The following is a 23,656-nucleotide window of genomic DNA, read 5'->3' as shown; positions in this document are numbered from 1 at the left end:
GCAATTCCAGTGATATTTGAAAATTGTTACGACATGTTTTAAGAGAGCTTTCTTAGAAGAAAATATTTTAATTAAATATATGTAAATAGGCAGCAGTGTTGAATATTTTATAACCATACACTTAAAGTACAGCTAATGTTTATAAAATAAACAGGCTGTCTAGCACCCTCTTTTCTTCTGCATATAGATATATATTTTTTTCTTTTGCATGTGGATATAAATTCAGTAAAAATTATTCATTTATTTTAAGTATGCCAGTGGCCTCTCTTCTTTCCTCCTTTCGTTTATATATGGGCTTTTTTCCCTTTTCATGGCAAAATATAACAGTGTGTATTGCAAATGAAGCAAGTGCAAACATAGAGAAGAACATAAAGGTAGTTAAAATAGAAAGCATATGTTAGTAAACATACAAAAGCAGAAGACAGTAGCTAGAGCATAAGCAGCAAAACAAGTGTTTATGTTTAAAAAGTATAGCATGTATATGCACATATGAATAAAACAAAACAATTATACATATGCAAATATGAAATATTAAAAAATAAATGGAATACTCATTTTACAGTTCACATTCACAGAGCCACTTGAACAATAATTAAAAAAATAAAAAATTTTTTTTTTCACTAATAAAAATATGCTTCAGTATATTTATAGCATAGCATCATAATACTGAACACATGTAACTGATATGACTATCATAAATATTTAATGAAATTTACTTTATCATGTATTTATAAAAAGAAAGTATTTTTAACAGAATAGATTAAAATATTTTCAAATTGTGACAACTTATCAGAAAATTCCACTTTTGAAAAAATTCAATTTGACGGCAATGCAATTAAGCTATCTGACAATTCTATCAAATGATCATTTGCGTCAGGATATGCCCCAGCTTTTCCTGTTGTAAAGAGGAAAAAATAAAAAAATTAAAAAAAAAAACGTTTGTGACTGATTTCAACATTTCACTTTTGAAATGAGGATATTTTTGCAAATCAGTATAGTTTGTGTGAAAGATGACAGGTCAATTCAAAAATAAAACTGATTTTTATACAAACTGTAATGAATTTTAATGACTTCCCTGGTTCTGGCATTGATGGGCCGAATCATTGGTATCACAGGGGAATAGTGAAGTTGAGTTTAACAACTATAAAATAAATGGCATAATGATATCATAAATTTCTCTCTCTGAAAAGCTACTGAGACCAAAACAGCATCAGTAATTTTCAAAATGCTGAAAAAAAGGTGGCAAAGCAAGTGAATCCAACTGTTAGTAATGTTAATAAGATCATTCGATTCAGGATTATTTCCCTGAACTGTAGAACTGACAACTTCTCTCCAATCTATAAGGAGTTAAAAGCATGGTTGGTAAGATTACAGCATCTGTGTTAAAGACATAGTGAGAAGACCATCTCAAATAGAATGGCATTCTAAATGAGTCTCAGAATAGTTTCATGAAGGGATGATTTTGCCCTTCAAACCTGGTAAATTACTATAAGGTTATAAATTAGTCTCATAAAGCAAGATCTATCAGTGGATTAGAGACTGCTAGGAGGACAGGATACAGATGGTGGTCTCACTCTGAAAAATGTCAACTGGACATTTTTCAGAGTGAGCTGGAGTAGAAAATGGGATCCCTGAACAATCAGTGATTGGACCTTGCTTGTTTCTTACCTTCCTAAATGATACTGATGAAAGAATACAGAGAAAGCTGTTGAAGATTGCTGACAACAAAGGTTGAGAGGGTGGTTAGCAACTAGAAGCAGCTCCGCTACTTCAAAAGGATTTGGGTAAATTACAAGCATGTCTATAAAATGGCACCAAAGTTTCATTCTTCCAAATGTGTGGTTTGCATTTCAGAAACAGAAACCCAGGAGTAGTTTATATACATACTGGGGGTAGGTGGGAGAAATAAAGGATGTTCAAGATGAGAAAGACTTGGGGATTACAATACAGAAAGATATGAAGATTAATAAGCAGTGTAAACAGATGACAAGAAGTGTCCACAGTTGCAAGTAAAGAGAAGGAGGTTCATTATCCATCTCTAGGAAACAACAATATTATATCCGTGTCTGGAGGTTGCATCTAAATAAAAAATATAGAACTTCTAGAGAAGTTGCAAACAAGGAAAACTAGACTAGTGAAGAGCCTAAGCACATCTCTTCTAAACTATTGCTCTATGAGCAATAGCTTAGAAGAGATGCTTTAGATCCCTCGGGGGATGGCTGAAGTATATAAAGGATCTTAAGAGGGATTAGTAAAATGAATGAGAGGAATATTCTCATGATGAATGAGATAAGAATCAGAGGAACTATAAAATCACAGAGAGCAACAGTAGACTAGATCTTATAAAGATTACCTTCAGGCAGCACATTGTGGGATAAGCTGTAGGCACAGGTGACAATTCAAAGAGGAATTAAATAGGCAATTGCTAATGAGGGAATTAATATGAGAGAGAGAGAGAGAGAGAGAGAGAGAGAGAGAGAGAGAGAGAGAGAGAGAGAGAGAGAGAGAGAGAGATTCTTTTTTTTTGTGGAAAATACAGAATAAGTCCTTCCTTGCTTTCAATACTAATACATTTGGTTGATATTTCTCGGTTTTAGTCAAACACGAGTATGAAATTTGCCATGAGCTTATTTAATGAGACTGAATATAAAGTTCATTTATGAAAATATCTACTTGCATGAATAAACTAAACCAAATGATGACAGAAAATTTTCTTAATACATGAAAACATTGGAAAAACAGCAATGTTCAGCTCACTCCACAAAAATGAACTTCGGCAAAACTAAGATTTGTAGAATGACACTTTTAGTAATGACCACTCTTATATCATATGAATATATTATTCAGTTAATAACTAAATTCTTATACATTACGTTGACGTTTCGGGAACCTTGCTAGTACCCACCAGAAAGGTTCTACTCCAACTATATAAGATTTATATTTCTACCCTGCAGTCCCTTAAAACTTATACCCATTTTTAGCAAAAGCGCATGGTTACTTATGGAAGGTATCATGTGTGAAGCTTTGGAAGATTTAGAGACTGGTATCAAAATTGGAGGAGTGAAGATAAACAACCTTCATTATGCAGATGACACTGCTAATTTGCAATTCCAAGGATCATCTTAAAGAAACTCTGAGGAGAGTATGTGAAGCAAGTAAGAAAAAAGGATTGTTTCTGAATGTGTGTAAAACTAAAATTATGGTGATTGGTGATAATCTCGGTTCCAGTAAAGTGAAGGTTAATGGGCAAGATATCAAAGAAGTTGATGGATCTGATTACTTAGGGTCAAGAATAAACAAAAATGGCAACTGCTCAAACAATGTAAAGAGACAACAGGCAATTTTAAAACATTGGTCACTGATCTGATAAAATTATGGAGAGATTAAGATCTGTCCCTAAAGATAAAACTGATAATCATTGATTCGTTAATTTTTCCAGTTGACACTTATGGATGTGAAGGATGGAATCTGAAAAGAGTTGACAGGAAGAAAATTGAGGCATTTGAAATGTGGTGTTACAGGAGAATACTGTGTATTTCTTACATGGATCGAAGAACAAATGAGTGTGTCTCGAATAAAATTGGCAGGTCTAAAAAATTCTTCATAGCATCAACAGAAGAAAACTCAATTTTTTTGGACACATAGTAAGGAGGGAAAACTTTCTGTTAAAGAATATAATGGAAGGAAAAACTGAGGGGAAGCGGTGCAGAGGAAGACCTGCAACTTGGTGGAAGGATGGGATCAGTGAACTGCTGGGCATGACATTTTGCAATGCCGCTCATAGACCACATGATCGATGCAGGTGGAGGAATTTGTTGGTGGCCACAACAGCTCCTCAGGGAGATATGTGTCTGGTAGAAAAAGCATGATTACAATACTGCTACAAACCTTCTCACTTTATGAACTGATCTCTTATCTGGATATTTATATAGATATTTCAAAACCAACTACAAACTTAACTAATGCTGATGAAATTCAAAATGGAAACATTTCTGATAAAATGACCAATTTGTATACATACTATTAAACAAAATCAAAACACATGTAAATACATTTAAATTTTGAAAAAAAAAATTAGGAGTAAAACTCAAAAATTATTCCTAATTGCTTATCATTTTGGTATGTTAAAAAATCTTTCTCAATCATATATAAAGATGCGACATTACATGTCTAATCATTAATATTTGGAAATTTCTTATAAAAAGCAACATTTAAGCTTGCTTTCAAATTCTTAGTACTAAACTTGAAAAAATGTTTTTGATTATATTGTTAATTTAAACATATTATACAAAACATAATCCTAACATTCTAAAGTAATTCTTATATTATAACATGGGTAATATGCACAATATTATGTATATAACGTATTTTAGCACCGAATAATAGGTATACAGAATAATACAGGGTTCCTATAAATTCATGACCTTTCTTGATGTAAGGTACACAAAAACTAGTAGCATGTTAGTAAAAGGGATCGGGGGTTGAGAACTTTAGATTACTATGATATAGTCATTCTCGAGTTGTAGTGGTTTGTTGACAGAGAACAGAGGTTAACATAGTTTCTATTTATTTTGAGAAATGAAGGTGTGGTAAAATGATTTAAATATTAATGATTAAATGATTTAAATAAAAATATTTAAATCATTTCAGATAAAAAAAAAAGAAAAAAAAGTGCTTAAACCACAAAATTATGGCAAAATAATACAGCAAAATAATTAATGCTGTTGATGGGGATGGCAAGATGCTATTCTGCTCCTAAAAATTTCACCACCCATACCAAAACAAAAATAAAACTATACATAAAAATTTAAAAAGAGAAAAAAAAAAGCCAACACCCCAAAGAACAAGTGCTACTAAAATAAAATACAACTAAAAGAAAACAAAGAGCCCAAAAGAATCATCTTTTCAAGGGACACCAGAACTTGTGAACTCCAAAAAAGGTTATATTTAAATCACAGATTGCTAGCTTAGCAAGCTATCAGTGAATTGTACAATAAGCCACCAGACATTAAGAGAGATAATGAAGCAAACATAAAATAAAAAAAATGCTATGACTACTGCCCTCCATGAAATGAATAAGGAAACATAACAAAATTCAAATTTAAAAGTTGACTCCTCCAATCGACGAATCCAGAAGAACATGAAAAATATAAAACTCAAAATTAAAAATTCATAGCCAGAGATTAAACTTAAATAAATGCCTCAAACAATTAGTATTATTGATGTAAACCAAATGACAGAATAAATTAAAACATAATGAAGAATTCAAATGGGGGAACATAAGTGTTCAAATTTAACCACAGTGTAGCAGAAAAACTAAATAAAATAAAAGGTGGGGGTGGGGAGAGTTTGGACAGTGCTATGTCTAAATCAAAGTAACAATTTATTGTGAGAAATGGAAATGTGGTTAGATCATTTCAGATTAAATTTTAAAAAATATTTAAACCACAAAATAAATACAGCAAAATAATTAATTCTATTGACAGGATTATGAGGCAAGGTGCTATACTGCTCCTATGAACCTCACCACCCCTATACCAAAACAGTTTAAGTACAGTTTATTAATTTTACTTCAAAAATGACAGTCATCTATACAATACCACTGGTGAATGTGCTGCCATTGGTAACATCACATATATCTCAAGTAGCCAAATTCTTGGTGGCTGTTTTTACAAAAAGCACACTTTAGCGAAAAAATTCAGTATGAAAACTCCCTTAGAGCTAAAGCATCATCCAGATAGGGATGATGATTCAGCTCTAAGGCAAATATAGAATTATAGAATCATAGTGACTTGTAGTTAGTAATTATTGTGTTTAAAGTATATTAGTTTGTGGTGCAGCATGCCACATTATTCTATTAAAATGGTGCCATTTTTTGTTCTGGGTTAATTCAGCATTAGAATGAAATTTAACTTTTGGAAAAGGAGGTTTCTATATTTAAGGATCATTTAAAAGCCTTTTGATTTTTGTTCATTTTAAACCATTTTTATTTCTCTTAATTACTATTTTTAATTTTTTCAATACAAGATCATTTCCAATCTCAAATCTCAGAGGATTTGAGATTGGAAATGATCCTTTTCTACAATGATTTAGTCTGTAATTTCTACTGGCTAGATCAAAATCATTATAGAAATAATAATTTTGATCTAGCCAGTTTTAGCATAAAGATATTCAGCATTGTTTCAGTATAAGCATGTGGCTATCTTTATGCTGAAACCATGTTTGTAATTAACAGTGCAAAGGCTTACACAAAATTCTAGTAGACTTTTACCATTATTGTTAGGTTTACTTTTCCTCTCGATATTTTCCTAAAATATATTTGTAGAAATGAATGTTATTTAATATCCTGCTATTTTAAAGCTTCAACCAATTTAAATCTATTTCTTCCTCATTAGTTTCTACTGGTGTTTCTAAGATATTAAAAAATGCTTTAATAATAAAAAAAATGGAATAGAAGAATTCTTCTATTCCAACTTTTTTTTGCGACTTTAGAGATTTATGGAATTATGAAAAAATAGAAAACAATTAAATCTATTACTAGAAATATATGAACTGAAATGTTCTCAGTCTGGTGGAATTTCTTTGTTTCACTCTAAATTGATTGCCCAAATATATTTATCCCAGCCTAGTTCGTGACTGTTTTTGATTTTTGTTGGTCATATCATTCTTGTTTGCTTTATATCACAAATCCAATCCTTTTGCTGGATTGGCTGTTTTGTTGAGCTGAGCTATATGTCATTCTCCAATCACACAACGTTAGTTCTGTCTTAGTAAACCCTACCTAACTTCAAGTTTCATCTAGTTTCCCCTATGTATATTTTTTTAATCCTAGTATGCCACACTACATACTAATATATACTTTAAATAGAATAATTACTAAAATGATAATAACTCTACATCAGAGGTTCCCAAACTGTGGGGTGCCCCCTGGGGTGCTAGAAAGTTTATGTAGTTTTAGTGGGATGACTAGTTCTCAAACAATTACTTCAAAACAAACAAATAACAAAAAAAAAAAAAAAGAAAGAAAGGTGTACTGAATTTGCAATTTCTGAAAGATTTGTTCGTTGTGACTCCGAGGAAAGAAAACAGTAAGCATGTCCACCTCCGCTGTCTAGTGGTTAAGGTCTCCAAGGTCACTGGATCAAATCCCAGCAGAGGCAAAATATTAATTATTGTGTTAATTAAAATTTAAGACAATAGATACACTATTATTATATTTTGCTTCCTTCTGAAATTTAATTACTGTATATTCTGACATATAAGTTAACCTTCAAAGCACAAAAAAAATCATAAAATTTTAAGGTCAACTTATACGGCAAGTATAAAATCTGAAGCTTGAATTAAAGGTACTAGCTTAAGGTTAGAAAGATATACATTACGCCAATGTATTTAATACTTGTATTATATCTAAAATATATACATGCAATAAATACATTTTGTAAGAAATATATTTATTACTTATATATTCCTCACAAATAAACATTATTTGCTAAACCTTTCAATTAAAACTGAAAAATATTTTCATCTTCTTCATCAGACCAAAACAGTTCATGGAATTCATTGGATGTTTTCAGGTTTACTTTGAGTTCTTCCAGATTATCAGTTTATAATAGCAAAATTTGCTTCCGTTATTTACACGTTACTTAGAGAGATATCAATCAGCAGGACAGTAACAAACAGGCAATGGTTCAGCTACATAAACAAAATCATTGAACAAAGGATGACTTTGAATATATATGAAAATTAGTCATATATTCATTATACAATGAATATATGACTAATTTTCAAAAACTAGGGGTCAACTTATACTCCAGAATATACGGTATGTATTTTGGTTTTACCTTATTGCTGAAAACGTGTATGTGCAGAAAAAGTCAGGTGCCTCTTAACAGTGATTCAGTGTCTCGTTAAACTTGTTTTTGTTCGGTTTTGAATTAGGCAGTTTTGTTTGAGACCCATAATATATTGGAGATGTTTTTGATAGGTTTAAAACGAATCTGTTCCTTGCAGCAGTCAAAGTCCAGCATTCAAATCTTGTAAATATGACAAATCATATTTATCATTCAGTTTTATAAGTGTTGTAATAAACAGGAAAGAATGTTTTGTGTCTCAATGTCCTTACAGCTGACAGTCTGAAGCCAAATAAATGACACACAGAAACAAAACATTCTGAAATTAAAAACAAGCCACAGGAGTACTTCTGCAGAAAGCTAGATGAAGTTTGCAAACAGTAAAAATGTTTCGTAAGTACCACTACTGTTTAATCCAAAGCTTTTCTGGTGTTATATCAGGTTGCATATAGGATAGAACTACACACAATTGGGCAAAGTCTTATTCTCCCTGCAGTGATTGACATAGCAAAAATAATGCTAGATGACAACAGCACTCAGCAGCTTTATAATGTAACTCTCTCTCTCTCTCTCTCTCTCTCTCATAAATAACACAGTCTCGCAGCAGATTTCTGATATATCAAACAATTTAGATGATAACTTGGTTGAAATGCTGAGAAACAAACCCTTTGCAATACAGCTAGATGAAGTGACTGATTGCAGTGGTGTAGCTCATTTAATATAGTATACGTATGATACGTTGACAATCAAAACATTAACAAATTTATCTCCTTTTCTGCAGGCCTATAAAAATGAGAGCAACATTAAAACTTTTCAGAATTGTTGATAGTTTCATGAAAGAAAAACATTTAAATGGTCAGACTGCACTGGAGTGTGCATAAACCGGAAAATGGCCAGAAATACCAAAGGAGTATAGGCCCTAATTAAACAGTCCAGCACCAGAAGATATTTGGACACACTGCATGACACACACTGAGAATTACTGGCTATGAAGGAGTTACGCCCAGAACTGAATGAAGCATTGAACATTGTAATTAAAACCATGAACCTGATCAAAACACATTCATTGAAAAGCAAGCTTTTTATGTAATTTTGTGAAGAGATTGGAGTTCAGCACAAGTCTCTTCTGTTCTAGTGCAATCTTGTGAGAAGAATTAGCTCTCTTTTTTAGAAGAAAATCAAGAAAATTCTGAATATATTTCTGCAATGAAAGCTTCATAATGAAGTTGGCCTACTTAAGTGACATTTTTGAGAGGTTCAATCCATTGAATGCAGTGTTACTACACACATGTTCTAGTAGTGAATGACAAGATCAATGCCTTCATCAGAAAGAGTGGCCTGTTGCTTAGTTAATTGGAAGAAAACAGTTTGGATATGTTTCCCCACTTAAAGAATATTGTAGAGGACAATGATCTACAAACAAACTTCACTGAAATTAATGTATGAAACAACACTTAAATAATCTTCAATCCCAGTTCACCAAGTACTTTCTAGAAACTGTGAGTGACAAATACAACTAGATAACAGACCTCTTTCAAGTCGCTTCTCCTCCATGTAATCAGTTTAACATCGAAGAGGAAGAAAGGTACATTGAAATGATCTCTGATACTTCTTTGGAACTTTAGTTTTGCAAGGAGTCAGTAGCAGAGTTATGGATAAGTGTTGAGGAGCAGTACCCTGATCTCAGCAAGAAAGTGATGAAAATTCTTCTACCTTTGCAATGTCTTACTTATGCAAGACAGGAATCTCATCCGTCACAACAATAGAAACAAAGTATTGTGCTCTGATGGACATAGAAAAAGATTTTTGTGTGGCTATTTTCAAACTCAAGCCAAGAATTGAGAAATTATGTAGCCAAATCCTTCTCATTAATGTAGGTGCACTTTTTTCATCTTATTAATACCTGTTTAGAAATTACTTAAAGTAGGAACAAATTATTTTGACATTGTATTATCAGAGTAGTACAATTCATAAAAACTTTTAAGGGGTGCATGTATTAAAGTTGGGGAACCCCTGCTCTACATAAAATTTATGATTCCAGATGGTATGGGAATCACAAATGCAACTCATATTACAGCAGTTCCTCTTTAGCAATTTGGTGGCTACTCAGTCATTATTAGATCTCCTCAAATCAAGGAAGAGCCTATGAATTTATTAGTCTATGATTTGAAACAGTTGTGCTATTCTGTTCATATTCAGAAGAAAAATATTTTTATTCCACACTGTGAATAGCAATTGTTATTATACATTATAAGACTAAAGTCCTCAGGGATAAAAACCTGCACAAGAATTCAGTTGCTATTACTTTCCTTTATTATTATGATTAGAGTGCAACAAGAGTAACAGAGCAGTAAGAGAAATAAATACCCAATCAGAAGAATAAATCACTTGCAAGGAGAGTGTCCACTAAAGAAAATCAGAAATCCTTATATACAAAAAAAAAAAAAAAAAAAAGAGCAAAAAATTATTCATTGTACAAATAACTCTAAATTCCTTGAATGGTCAGAAACAAGAAAAAAAACTATTGTGTGTGTGTGTGTGGGGGGGGGGGAAAGGTCCAGCTATAAAATTTTTCATAGAATAATAATAATAGGCCTCTTGAATCCTGAATAATAAAACTATGTGCACGAATGAATATCAACATCAAAATTAAAATACACATGCAAAAAAAAAATATCTTGTGCAGAAAAAAACTGATTTAGGACACTCCATACACAAAAAAATCTTATGCCTACACCATCAACATCCAACAAAATTCCTGAATAGTCCAAAGAACTAACAAGATCACAGAATTGAGGTCAATTACCAGAGTATAGCTGTCCTCACAAAACAGTCACTAAATTATCCCAATTTTTAACTGGGATACTTTAGTCACTGTTTTGCAAGGACAAAAATTCTACGGCAAAAACCTTGGACCCTCATGATGTCGTCACATAGCCTATAGATCAACTTCTTGTCACACCCCTTGTTCACATACATTCCCATGATCACCAGTGTTTACTTTCTTAGTTAAGATGATCTGTTTTTATTTACCTACAGTCAATAAAGTCTGCAGGTCTAGAAAATTCCAGGAATAATTTTATAAATAAGTTAATACTGAATTTATGAATTGTATTTGTCTCTTTCATAGTTCTTTGGATAGCTTTAGTTTTGACACCTGTAAAGAAAAGTCAGATGATGTGTCAAATTGGTGACGTAAGGATGTTCTTCCATCTGGAGAATCCATTTCCAGTGTGAGGTGGCACATTTACTATAACGCAACGGCAACATCTCCTTGTCTGGTCACAATTTGCACCTTTTCCCTCAAATGTTTTAGAACTGAAAGTAAAACACGTGATTGACAGCTTTCATTGAGGAATGAATTCTGAATAAGCAATATCCCCCCCCCTCTTTTTAAATCAAACAAAATTATAAGCGTAGTCTTGAATTTTGATTTTCATATCCTTGTTTATCATTTTGGAAACTGCACTGTCTTCCACTATTTGCTCTGCCTTTATTTCTTGAAATAATATTAAAACATCCATGTTTCATCCTCTGTGATGGCACCACATGTACTACATTAAATTTCAGATATGAATTTTTTTTTCTTAAATTAATTTTATTTTTCCATTTTCTGTGATTAACAGAAATGAAAAGTAAATAACTACTTAACTTTTCATGAATTAATTACTAATCTGTTAATTATTTTTCTCTTATTTAAGCACTGTTTCCTTGTAATTTATGGCCACTGGTGGTTTTCGTACTAGCAGCCACAGACTGCAGATGACTATTTCTATACCATTTTCTGTGCATAACATAATTACAGATTGCTTGTAAACACTCTTGAGAAGTATATAAAAGTGTAATATTGGCCTGTACCACTGATCTATATCATTCCTATGGTTATGCCATCCTTCCCAAATTAATAGATTTCCTCAACCCTAAAGGCCTTCCTCAATGACATTAGCAAAAGCCCTAACACTATCTGTTCAAATGAATTTTGTTTTCATAAAATAAATTCCTTCTATCAAGTAGGGCAGGCCATGCTGGAAATGTCCCCATAAGTCTTTCAGAATAAAGTTTATAGTTAATCCACAAAGCTTTCATTATATAATTCCTCCTATCATATCTGGGTAGAATTGCAAGTACAAGAACATTTTGCCCTATTTCATGACACATTTCTACATAATCTTATATTTCACAACGCCCTTATCAGTTCATTTACACTTTATGCCATTAGTTAGTTCCCATTTGGAAAAACCATATGCCCTTTAGCACACTTTAGAATTGATTTCTGGATCGTTATACCAATTTCTGTTCCTGGCAGACATACTCTTGCTATCAGATTCAATACAATTGTTCACATTTTCAGCACATGTTCACCAAATAGGCTACCTGCCAGCTGATGAGAAGTCAGTAAGCTTTAAAACAGCCATCCTGGAGGTGGTTATTAAATGCATAGTGGATTTGATGATTGGGTGATTCTATGCAATTTAAAGAGATACTGGCAACACAAGCTGAATTGTGGATAATGTCATTTGTCTAAAATAGACAAAAAGACTAAGTTTAATCAACCTTCAGTGGAAATAGAATGCCCTACTTGTGTTTATTTTCCATCTTTTCTTATCACGGAATATATTCACATTTTACCTCACAAGGAATCCCTCAATCCCCCAGAACCAGATAATAGTTTCCTATCTCCACGTACCCTTTCCATGGATAAGCAAAAATACTGCAAGTCGATACTTGCCTGAAACAAAGCTCCAAAAGGGGGAGGTAGAGGGAGAGAGAGAGAGCAGTTTATACAGAAAATCCTTCAACTGGATACACTGGGACAGGAAGAAAAATACCTACTAGAATCCTTCCCATCTGCTCCATACAGAGCTGTGAGTGAGTGAGTGAGTGAGTGAGTGAGTGAGTGAGTGAGTGAGTGAGTGAGTGAGTGAGTGAGTGAGTGAGTGAGTGAGTGAGTGAGTGAGTGAGTGAGTGAGTGAGTGAGTGAGTGAGTGAGTGAGTGAGTGAGTGAGTGAGTGAGTGAGTGAGTGAGTGAGTGAGTGAGTGAGTGAGTGAGTGAGTGAGTGAGTGAGTGAGTGAGTGAGTGAGTGAGTGAGTGAGTGAGTGAGTGAGTGAGTGAGTGAGTGAGTGAGTGAGTGAGTGAGTGAGTGAGTGAGTGAGTGAGTGAGTGAGTGAGTGAGTGAGTGAGTGAGTGAGTGAGTGAGTGAGTGAGTGAGTGAGTGAGTGAGTGAGTGAGTGAGTGAGTGAGTGAGTGAGTGAGTGAGTGAGTGAGTGAGTGAGTGAGTGAGTGAGTGAGTGAGTGAGTGAGTGAGTGAGTGAGTGAGTGAGTGAGTGAGTGAGTGAGTGAGTGAGTGAGTGAGTGAGTGAGGTGAGTGAGTGAGTGAGGTGAGTGAGTGAGTGGAGTGAGTGAGTGAGTGGAGTGAGTGAGTGGAGTGAGTGAGTGAGTGAGTGAGTGAGTGGAGTGAGTGAGTGGAGTGAGTGTGAGTGTGTGTGTGTGTGTGAAGCGTACCACTCTTAGCAGACAGAGTGTGGAGTGCTCACTTTCACCATGCCCAGCTTAAGAGATCCTTGAAGTTCTACCCTTGAAGTTGGATTTAATGAAACTTCCTTACAAAAGAATACTCCTAACATAGGTGGTTTTATATAAGCCTTCTGAGTATCAGAGGATATGTTGGGGCCATAATCACATGCTTTAATGGTTCTGAGTGGTAGGGACAGTTTGCCAAGTCCCTGTGAAGTGAATAAAACTCCAACATCCCTATAGCCTGATGGGCCATCTCCATGAGACCTCAGGCCAGAGCTGCTGGTGTCCAAGTTCGTTGGTCTTGGCAGAGATTTTTACTGGGGGCTCCAGTTTTTTACTGCACCCACAAAAACCAGCCCACTGATTTGTGGCTGCCTGCAGAAGGAAGCCTAGTCATCTAGACTGTGAATGTAAATTAATTTCCAAGTGCCAGTTTTATAACCAAGAAGTAACAGAAATGAATAAACAAATGAATGAAATGTATTTAATGTATTTTAATAAACTATAAAATAAATTTTATATCACTGCATAATTTCTAGTAACGACAGACAAACTGGTTTAAGTTAAACTTTATTAAAATAAATAGATATATACATAAATTAAATACTAAAATATATAAAATGAAAGCATTAAAAGCAATAAAATACAAAAAAGTGTTAAATATATATAAAAAATAAAATAGAAGTTTTCAGGGCAAACTGTCCCTTCATCAGCTGGTCGGTGAATGGTGTACTGAGTATATATGTACATTGGGTAAAGTAAGAGAAGCCGACTGGGCATGATCATAAATCACACCTCCGATGCCAGTAACGCAGTATTACGCATGTGTAAGGAACGCCAGCGCTCACTGCATTGTAACATGGCAGACTCCATAATGGGGTGCATGTGCACTCCCTCATTATGATTCGTAGTACTGTTACAGCTGAATATGTTCAGTGCTTCAAGCCATGAGCACTGGCGGTAATCACATGAATAGTCGATGGTTTCAATGTCGCGTCGGGATCAAGGTTATGCTGCTCAACCAAATAATGATCAGCAACAGCTGAGAGCAACAGGAGGTTGTAAAGTGTGGACACTTTATCTCCATCTTCAGGAAACCTGTGTGCAGGCCAATTTACTAATTATGGGGTCTGCATACACTCCTGGACATTTATGTAGTACTGCCCGTACCTTATTTACCCGAACATGGATGCATTCCAGCTCCATTAGTGATAAGCAATTGGAGATTTCTAAAGTAAGAACGGAGCTTTATAATTGCAGTTATCCACCTGGTGTTCTGGATAGGTGCGAGTTGCAAGCTCACGATTTTGGCACTCGATCAGATCCTCCCCATGATAATGAGTTTATTTCTGTTGTTGCCTACATCCCTTATTATCTGGACACATCAGAGCATTTCACTAGAATTTTACGCTCTTACCATACACAATGTGTGCAACTCCCTGGTAGGAAATCGCATTCCATTATTTCCAGAGTGAAAACACTTATTTCTCCTTTGTTACTGAGCGGTTCCATTTACCAAATTACAAGTTTGAATTGTGGGATGTGTTATGTTGGTGAGACTGAAAGATCATGTTTCAGAACATGAGTTGGCTCTCTCCATGCTGCTAAATTTGAGTGCTCCGCTATTAAACTATGGCCATTATCAACCCACTGCATGTTGAGGGAAATGGACCATAATCTGCATGCTGGTCCAGTGTGGGTTGGCAGATCGACTGTATTTAGCAGTCAGGGGCTTGAGCCCAGGTCTACTCAAAGAGCGTGTGCTACTGCACTTCTGCTTCTGACCACTTGGCTACTGCTGAGCATTATTGGGTCGAGCAGCATAATCTGGATCCCTGACGAGACATTCAAACCGTAGACTATTCACATGATTACCGTCAACGCTTGTGACTTGAAGCACCACACATAGTGAGCTGTAACAGTACTATGAATCTTAATCTTAATAGGGGAGTGCACGTGCACCCCATTATGGAGTCTGCCATATTACAGTACGACGAGTGCTGGCGTTCCTTACACATGCGTGATGCTGCATTACCAGCACCGGAGGTGTGATTTATGATTATGCCCAGTCAGCATCTGTTACTTTACCCAACACACACACACACACACACACACACACACACACACACACACACACACACACACACACACACACACACACACACACACACACACTTGGCTACTACTGCTGCTGAGCATATATTTAATGCTGATATGTATGTATTTTATCGTTTTTACTGCTTTTAATATTTGCTTTAGTATTTTAATTTATGTATATACCTATTTATTTTAATAAATTTTAACTTAAACCAGTCTTTCAGTTACTGGAACTTAAACAGTGATATGCATTCAAGGCCTGTTTTCTAATAAATTTTATATATTCTATACAAAATTCTTTTAACACATTTTACATTGCATTATGTATTTTTTCATTATTCTTCATTGTCTTTGTTTATTATGCATTGCATAGCTTGTGATCCTGTTGTTGTTGTTATTTGGTTTTTAGGAGCATTAGCAACTAAGACCATATTGCTCTGGGGATATGTGGTGGTCATTCCCTGACCTTTCCACATCCTCCATATTTGGTGGGCACAGGCTCGAATCCCGATCTAATCAAGAAGCGTATGCTACGCACTGCTGCTCCTGCCCACCTGGCTACGGAGGCGCCTGTGATCCTGTATATATCCCTTGTATAATGTATGTAAAAAATCTTTTGCTCTGTTAATAATCGCAAAGAAAAAAGAAAATTGGCCATGTAGATTCTATAACACAAATCTTTGAAAAATATTTCTTGGCTGAATGTCTAAGAGTATGAAAGAGGTTGTTTATGCATGGGTATGGCACTTCCATCATTCATACTACTTACCCAGGTAGTATGAATGCATCGTTTGTTCATATCTTGTATTGTGAATGCCTTCACAACGAGTTGCCTTGGTATTGCACTACTTTGAATTAGTAACACTTCTCTGGTAGAGAAGACTAATGTAACTTATTCTCAGATGGGATCCACCACCCAGATGGCACCGTTTCAAAGCTAGTTGGCTTCATCATCGGCGGGTGGACAGGTACCATGTGGCAATAGTGACAACCCAGTTATGAAGTATAACTCCACAATATAAGAGATGCTTGATGGTGTGCGTGGTTTAATCGAAAAATATTTCTTGACTGAATGTCTAAGAGTATGAAAGAGGTTGTTTATGCATGGGTTCTCTGCTGGTCTTCTCTACCAGAGAAGTGTTACTTGTTCGAAATATTGCAATACCTAGGCAACTCGTTGTGAAGGTGTTCACAATATGAGATATGAATAAACGATGCATTTATACTACCTGGGTAGTAGAAATGATGGAAGTGCCATACCCATTCATAAACAACCTCTAACATAAATCTTGTTCTAAATAAAATAATCTTGCTCTGTTCAAACAATAAATGCTATTTTAAAAATTCAGATTGATACTATAAGATGATTTTTTTCCAATTCTACTATACTGACTGTCATATTTAATTTGACATTCCTCATTACGGAAATCACCACTATCATTACTTTATGAAAATTTTTCACTGACTACATAGAATAATTTTGCTTAGAATCAAAATTTTAATTGGAACGTATAGATGCAAAAGAACAGTAAAATGTTGCTGTATAACACATTTAAACAAAGCACATGCACTTAGTAAATGACTAAAATTAAAATATGTACCTGGATTTTCATCCCTTTCAGTTATTAGCTTTTTTCCAGTAGACCGTAGGCTATCATTGCTATCTTCACTGCTTGCTTCATTTCCACTATCTAATGACATCTGTTTTCTCATTTTCCTCCTTTCTCCTAACTCATTTTCTTCCCGTTGCCTTTCCCTCAGTTTCTCTTTCACAGATTCCTAAAAAAAAAAAAAAATAAATAAAAAAACCCAGTGATACACAATGTATATTACCTTTTAACCTTCCACTTCCACTGCTAGCATGGTGTCTGACATACACCACTCTTTTCAATCTGGAAATAAAATCAAATCCTTTCATGTACCTTTCCCCATTAATATTCACAAAATCAGTGTTTACCCCTATTTTCAGTTACAGACCACTTTTATCTTTGAGATGGAAACCACAATTACTTTTATATTTGAAGCATAAGTCATAGCCCACAAAAATATTAAACTACACATGAAATATATTAACTACTTTTTAAATACAATTAATTAGGTTGTTACAGACATACCTGTATGTATCTTCCACCACTGCTAATGAGACTCTATCCTATCACTGAAAAAAGCTCTATTTTATTGTCAATTCCTACAGACCACTTTCATAAGTTATGCAGACATTGCTCTAAGTGATTATACTGTACTTTCTGTTTGCATTTTGATATATTATGGATTACAAGAAAGCAGTTTTTTGCCATTTAACAGACAAGGTGATATTGTCTGAAGTTTTTGTAGTCCACTACACTTCTCATGTGGTGTCTGTGCGATGCTAGTAAGTGTTATCTGGAGGGTATTTAGTATTTTAGTAATGGCCATGTGATGCATGGAAGACTAAGGCTTATGCTGCACCAGCCAAATAAAAAAAAAAAAAAGAATTAAATAAAATAATTAATAAATAATAAAAGAAAAGGAAATAGACAACCTATGTATTCCCTCCTCCCGTAGGTTGAATTTCCCCAAACTGTCAGCCTCAACCACCCATGTAGGTAACTTATTCCAGTAATTTATAACTTGCTGGCTAAAATAAAAATTGCTGCAATCCAATCTAAACTTCTCCCCCCCCCCACGTAATTTGAATTTATGGCCCCTAGTTCTAGAATCATTTATAACCTTGAAAATTTCATCCTCATTCTACTGCCTCTCAGAGCCTCTAAAGTGTCTAGTTTTCAAGCTCTGCAAGCCACATATTCAAAGTCTTTCCCCATAAGGACACCCTTTTGCCGATTTCACGAGTCGAGTTTTCCGTTTCTGGACCCTTTCAAAAAGCTCAATGTCTTTTTTTAGGTGTGGTCTTCGCACTTGAACGCAATATCCCAAGCGTGGTCTAACAACAGCCTTATATAATGTCCTTATCTCTACTAGAAAATGTTCAATAAGTCATCGACAGGACACCATGGGCCTTCCTAGCAACTTGTCTACAATGCTCGGAGAACTTCATGTTTGACTGTATTGTAACTCCCAAGTTACAATATGGTCAGACATGACCGAATTGTAACTTGGGAGAACTTTGACTAAAGTCAGTACTTTAAAGTATTGACTTTAGTCAAAAGTGACTAAAGTCAGTACTGTAAAGTACTTTAAAGTACTGACTTTAGTTCAACTCCACCAAGTGTATAAGTTATTTTGGGGTTGCTGTTCCCCAGGTGTAAGACCTTGCATTTTGCTGAATTAAAGCATAGCTGCCACTTTTTTGACCATCCCTGAAGTTTATCTAGGTCACTCTGAAGAAGCTCTGCTTGGCAGTGATCATTAACTAACTCTACTGATCTTTACATGATCTGCAAATTTAGACATCACTTCCTCTATCCCTTTGGTTTCTCTTTAGATTTTGCCATACACTAATCAGGGAACTTTTTTTTTTTTAATAATAAAAACAAAAAGTGAGTGTTTCACTTTAAACTATTTCTTGCCTTCTTTTGTTCCAAAAATTGATTAATGTCAAGAATACACTAACTGCCTGCTATTTTTGAATGTCATAGCCATTGAAATTAATTACACTTATACCCTGTGTATAAGCTCATTCATTTCAAATTTTAATTAGTTGAATTTTAATGAACCAACTAAATTTGAATGAGGAATAGAATTGAATGAAACAGTCTAATTTGAAATGGAATAGTAAAATTTGAACCAAGTATGAAGAACTGGATTTAAATGCAGATCAAATTTGAATGGCAAGCATCAGATTACCTCATCATGCAATCTGACTAATGCTTACATTCAAATGTGACAGTTTATTCAAATTTTTTCCCCATTGTAAGCAAATCAGCTTTCAGCAGAGAAACTTTCATTGGGATACAGAGCATTTCTAACCACAGTTTACTCCTCAGTCAGAGTGTGAACACAGTTTTCTATTTATTGAAACAAATTGAAAACAGTTGTGTTTAGAGGAAAGCAACGATTATTTGAAGAACTTATTTGGTAATATTTCCAATTCAGGAAGCTCACAAAACAATGAAGAAAGTGAAGAGGAAGAAGATATTGTTGAAAAACGAATGGAAGAAACAGATACAGAGCAAGGAATTTCCATCAATGAAGAACAAGTTACAAGACTTCATCCCAAAAAAAGACAGAATAAAAAAGTGGATGCCAGAGTTGCCTAGACCAAGCACCAGAATCTTTGTCGCAGTCACCAATATACCAAGTGTTCAAGGTTCAGCAAATGTGATTTAGAATTAGAGTAATTCTTCATAAATGATATTATAAAATTGATTGCTGACTGCACAAATGAACACAACTGTTCTATTCAAGAGAAATAAGTTGAAAGCAGCTTTTGGTGATGGAAAGGACAGACATTTCAGTGTTTTCAGGTTTAAAAGTGATCAAACATCTGATAAAGGTTCAGAGTGCTTAGGTCATCTGCATTGAGCTGGAGTAATGCAAACAACATGGAAAAAGTTCATAAAGTCATCCACAATGACATACCATTAATCATGTGGCTGGGATGTTAGGCCTATACAGGCTGGCCTTGATTAACACAATTAATTCGCCCCACGAGTGCATCACGCAAAATGGAAACACGTTAATCAAATATAATAATTAATAGGAAAAATTATAATTGGTCCGTGACCTTCAGGAATGTCCATAAAGAATTTTAAAAATACATTTTAAATAACTTTTTAATTGCATACCATGTAAAAGATAATAAAAATAATTATAGAATTAAATGTTTATTGCATAAAATACATAATGAAGAAACTAACTATTTGCTGCAGAAATATTTGAACACAGTCGGTTGAATAGTTTTGGCTTTTTTTTTCATCATACAATTTCTGATAGCCGACAACAAGCTTCTCTAGGCCCCGGAGAAATAACATGCTTCTTTCAATGTTAGATCAACATCCATTACCTTTTGTTTAAGATTCTCTGCAATATGAAAGATTTTGCCTAGTTCTTTTACCGTTACTCCTTTGCGGTACCATTTTGTCGTTGTCACTTAGCTGTTCTGAATGTGAATTCAGTGATTCTTGAACGTTAGCGTATCCAAGCCTTTGAAACCAAGTTCATTACCAATATTAATTATTTCTTCAATAACTTTTTGAACTGCATCTTTGAAGCCAGTAAAATCGTTTGTGCAATGGAGTAAAAGATGTTTCCAACCTGCTTTCATATTGCTGGCTGTCATTTCTTCCCATGCTGCATGAACGTTTTCAATGGCCACTCGTATGTTATATTTTTTCCAAAATTCTGGTACAGAAATTGCATTGTTTCCTGTTGCAGCTTCAAGTGCCTGTGCAAATGTTCTACGGAGATAGTAAGCCTTGAAAGTTGCAATCAGCCCCTGGTCCATGGATTGCAATAACGAAGTTGTATTCGCCAACAAACTAAATGAGTATTTTGCATCTACATTCACACATGAGGAGTTATTCAGGGAGAGGAATGCCAGAGGTGAGTTAAACTCTGGCAGTGAGCTACATGATTTTATAATAACTGAGAGGAAAATGGAGGAGAAATTGTTGAAGATAAACATAAAAAAGGCACCCGGGATGGATGGGATCTATCCAGTTATGTTAAAGGAGGCAGCAAAGGAAGTAAGCAAACCCTTAGCCATAATTATGAGAGCTTCTTTGGACTCAGGGAAGGTACCCGTGGACTAGAGATGTGCAAATGTGACCCCAATTCACAAAGGAGGATCAAAGGGCAACACAAGTAATTATAGACCTGTTAGTTTAACTTCTGTTCCAGGAAAATTAATGGAGGCACTGGTTAAAGAAGCACTGCAGGATCATCTGGAAAAGACTTCAGTTATAGCTCATACACAGCATGGTTTTGTTAAGGGAAAGTCTTGCCTGACCAATTTGATTGGATACTATGATGTGGTCACAAAGGAACTGGATGCAGGGAATAACTTTGATATCATATATTTGGATCTTAGAAAGGCTTTTGATGCTGTTGCACAGGGAAGACTGCTGAACAAATTGAAGCAGTGTGGCACTGGAGGCAAATTGCTGCTATGGATAAAGGGATGGTTGAACGGGAGAAGACAGAGAGTGGTAATCAATGGACACTGCTCATCGTGGACTGATGTTATTAGTGGAGTCCCTCAGGGTTCAGTGTTGGGTCCATTGTTGTTTTCTGTATTTATAAATGATATTGATGATGGTATATCAGGCTTAATGTCCAAGTTTGCAGATGATACGAAGGTTGGCAGGGTTGTTAAGGAAGCTAATGACAGTACGCTGCTGCAAAAGGATCTAGAAAAGTTGAGCAGATGGGCTGAGAGGTGGCAAATGAAGTTTAACATTGACAAATGTAAAGTACTACATATGGGAAGCAGTAACCTCAGAGTGTCGTATCAACTCTGTAGTACTACACTCTAGTGGTAGAGAACGAAAAGGACCTGGGGGTAATTGTGCAGGCAGATATGAAGTTTTCTGAGCAGTGCAGACGGTCTGCAAGAGTAGCTCATAGTGTCTTGTCAATGATATAGGAATAGGAATTTTTCTAGCAGGGATAAGGAGGTGTTATCCCCTTGTACAAATTTTGTATAAGGTAATGGTCAGGCCACACCTTGAGTACTGTATACAGGTCTGGAAGCCTCATTTTAAGAAGGATGTAGAGCTGTTGGAACAAGTACAGAGAAGGGCAACAAGATTAGTGAATGGAACAAAGGGTTGCTCTTACGAAGAAAGGCTTAAATTTTGCAAATTACAGTGTCTGGAGATTAGGCACCTGAGAGGTGATCTGACTGAGGTGTATAAAGCCCTGAATGGTTTGAGCATGCTCAATGCTGATGGGATTCTTCCTCTTGCTCAGAATAATCACCTGAGAGGGCATAAATTCAAATTTAGGAAAGACAGATGTAGGATAGATGTGCGGAAATTTGCCTTTAGCCAGCGAGTAGTTGGTTGGTGGAACAGACTTCCATCCTTTGTTGTGGAAGTTGGTAGCCTAAATAAATTTAAGGCTGAGCTGGACAGGTATTTGGAATGAATGGAGGGGTGAAATGGGAGCAGGTTTTTTTTTTGGCTGATGCTGCATAAGCTTGCTTTCTTGCATCATGTGCCTCTACTAATGCTAATGCCAGTAAAAAAACAACTTTCATATTTTCATTTAAGTCACCACGTGCAGAAGGATGCCCAGGTGCATTATCTAAAAGCAACAGAGCTTTAAAAGTAAGATTATTTTTCTTGCAATAGGCTTCAACTGTTGGACAGAAATAAGATGTAAACCAGTCTTCAAATAGGGCTTTGGTCATCCATGCTTTTTTTATTTGAACGTAAAATGACTGGAAGAGTTCGATGGCTATATCCTTTTAAAGCCCTAGGATTTTGTGTACGGTACACAAGCATAGGCTTCAATTTAAAATCACCTTAAGCGTTACCTCCTGATAAAAGTGTTAGTCGATTTTCTGAGACTTTATACCCAGTTGTGATGCTTCATTTGTAGCCAAATAAGTTTTAGTAGGCATCCGTTTTCAAAATAGGCCCATTTCATCAACATTAAATATTTGCCGATTGTCATATTCACCATCCCGAATGATTTTTTTGCAATTCTCCAGGAAATCTGGCTGCAGCATCTTCATCAGCACTAGCAGCTTCCCCCATTACTTTAACATTATGCAGTCCTGCTCGATTTTGAAACGTTCAAACCACCCTGAACTAGGAACAAACGTTTCAGTCTCCCCTTGATATTTTGTTTCTTTGAGCTTAGTAAAAATGTTAATAGCTTTGCTCTGAATATGGAATTCTTTTTTGATTGCAATCTTCTATCCAAATTGATAAAAGACTTTCTGGTTCAATCATTATTAGAGTTCTGTTTCCGGCATTTTGTAAAACAAAAGAAGTTGATGAAACTTTACCTTTCTCTTTATATTCGTCCTTATGGCTCAAGACAGTTCATACGGTAGACTCGCTGTATCCTAGATCTCTTACGATTTTCACATTCTTTGCACCACTTTCATGTTTTTTAATAACTTCAAATTTTTCAGCTAAAGTAATAACTTTTGGTTTTTTTTTTTATTGCAATCACGCTGTTTTTCACTCTTTCTTTCATCCATAGTTAACAGGGGTAGAAAATTAGAATTTTTAAATACGTCTGCACGTTACTTTATTAGGAGGAGACAAACAAGTAATGTGTATGCTTCTGATAGTTG

At 35.1% G+C, this 23,656-nt stretch overlaps 1 protein-coding gene across 1 annotated transcript in view; it reads right to left on the bottom strand.

Moving 5' to 3' along the window:
• E(z) (histone-lysine N-methyltransferase E(z)) overlaps positions 1-23,656 on the bottom strand; it is a 238,997-nt gene that overhangs the window by 120,499 nt on the left and 94,842 nt on the right. Inside the window, exon 10 of the mRNA XM_090387215.1 lies at positions 17,067-17,244. Within this exon, the coding sequence (XP_090243341.1) occupies positions 17,067-17,244 (178 nt within the window). The remainder of the gene's footprint in view (positions 1-17,066; positions 17,245-23,656) is intronic.

Source organism: Mastigoproctus giganteus, chromosome 13 (assembly GCF_048544385.1).
Source record: "Mastigoproctus giganteus isolate SK-2022 chromosome 13, ASM4854438v1, whole genome shotgun sequence".
NCBI lineage: Eukaryota > Metazoa > Arthropoda > Arachnida > Uropygi > Thelyphonidae > Mastigoproctus > Mastigoproctus giganteus.
Note: the sequence above shows the minus strand (reverse complement) of the source record. Positions and strands in the feature narration are given on the sequence as shown.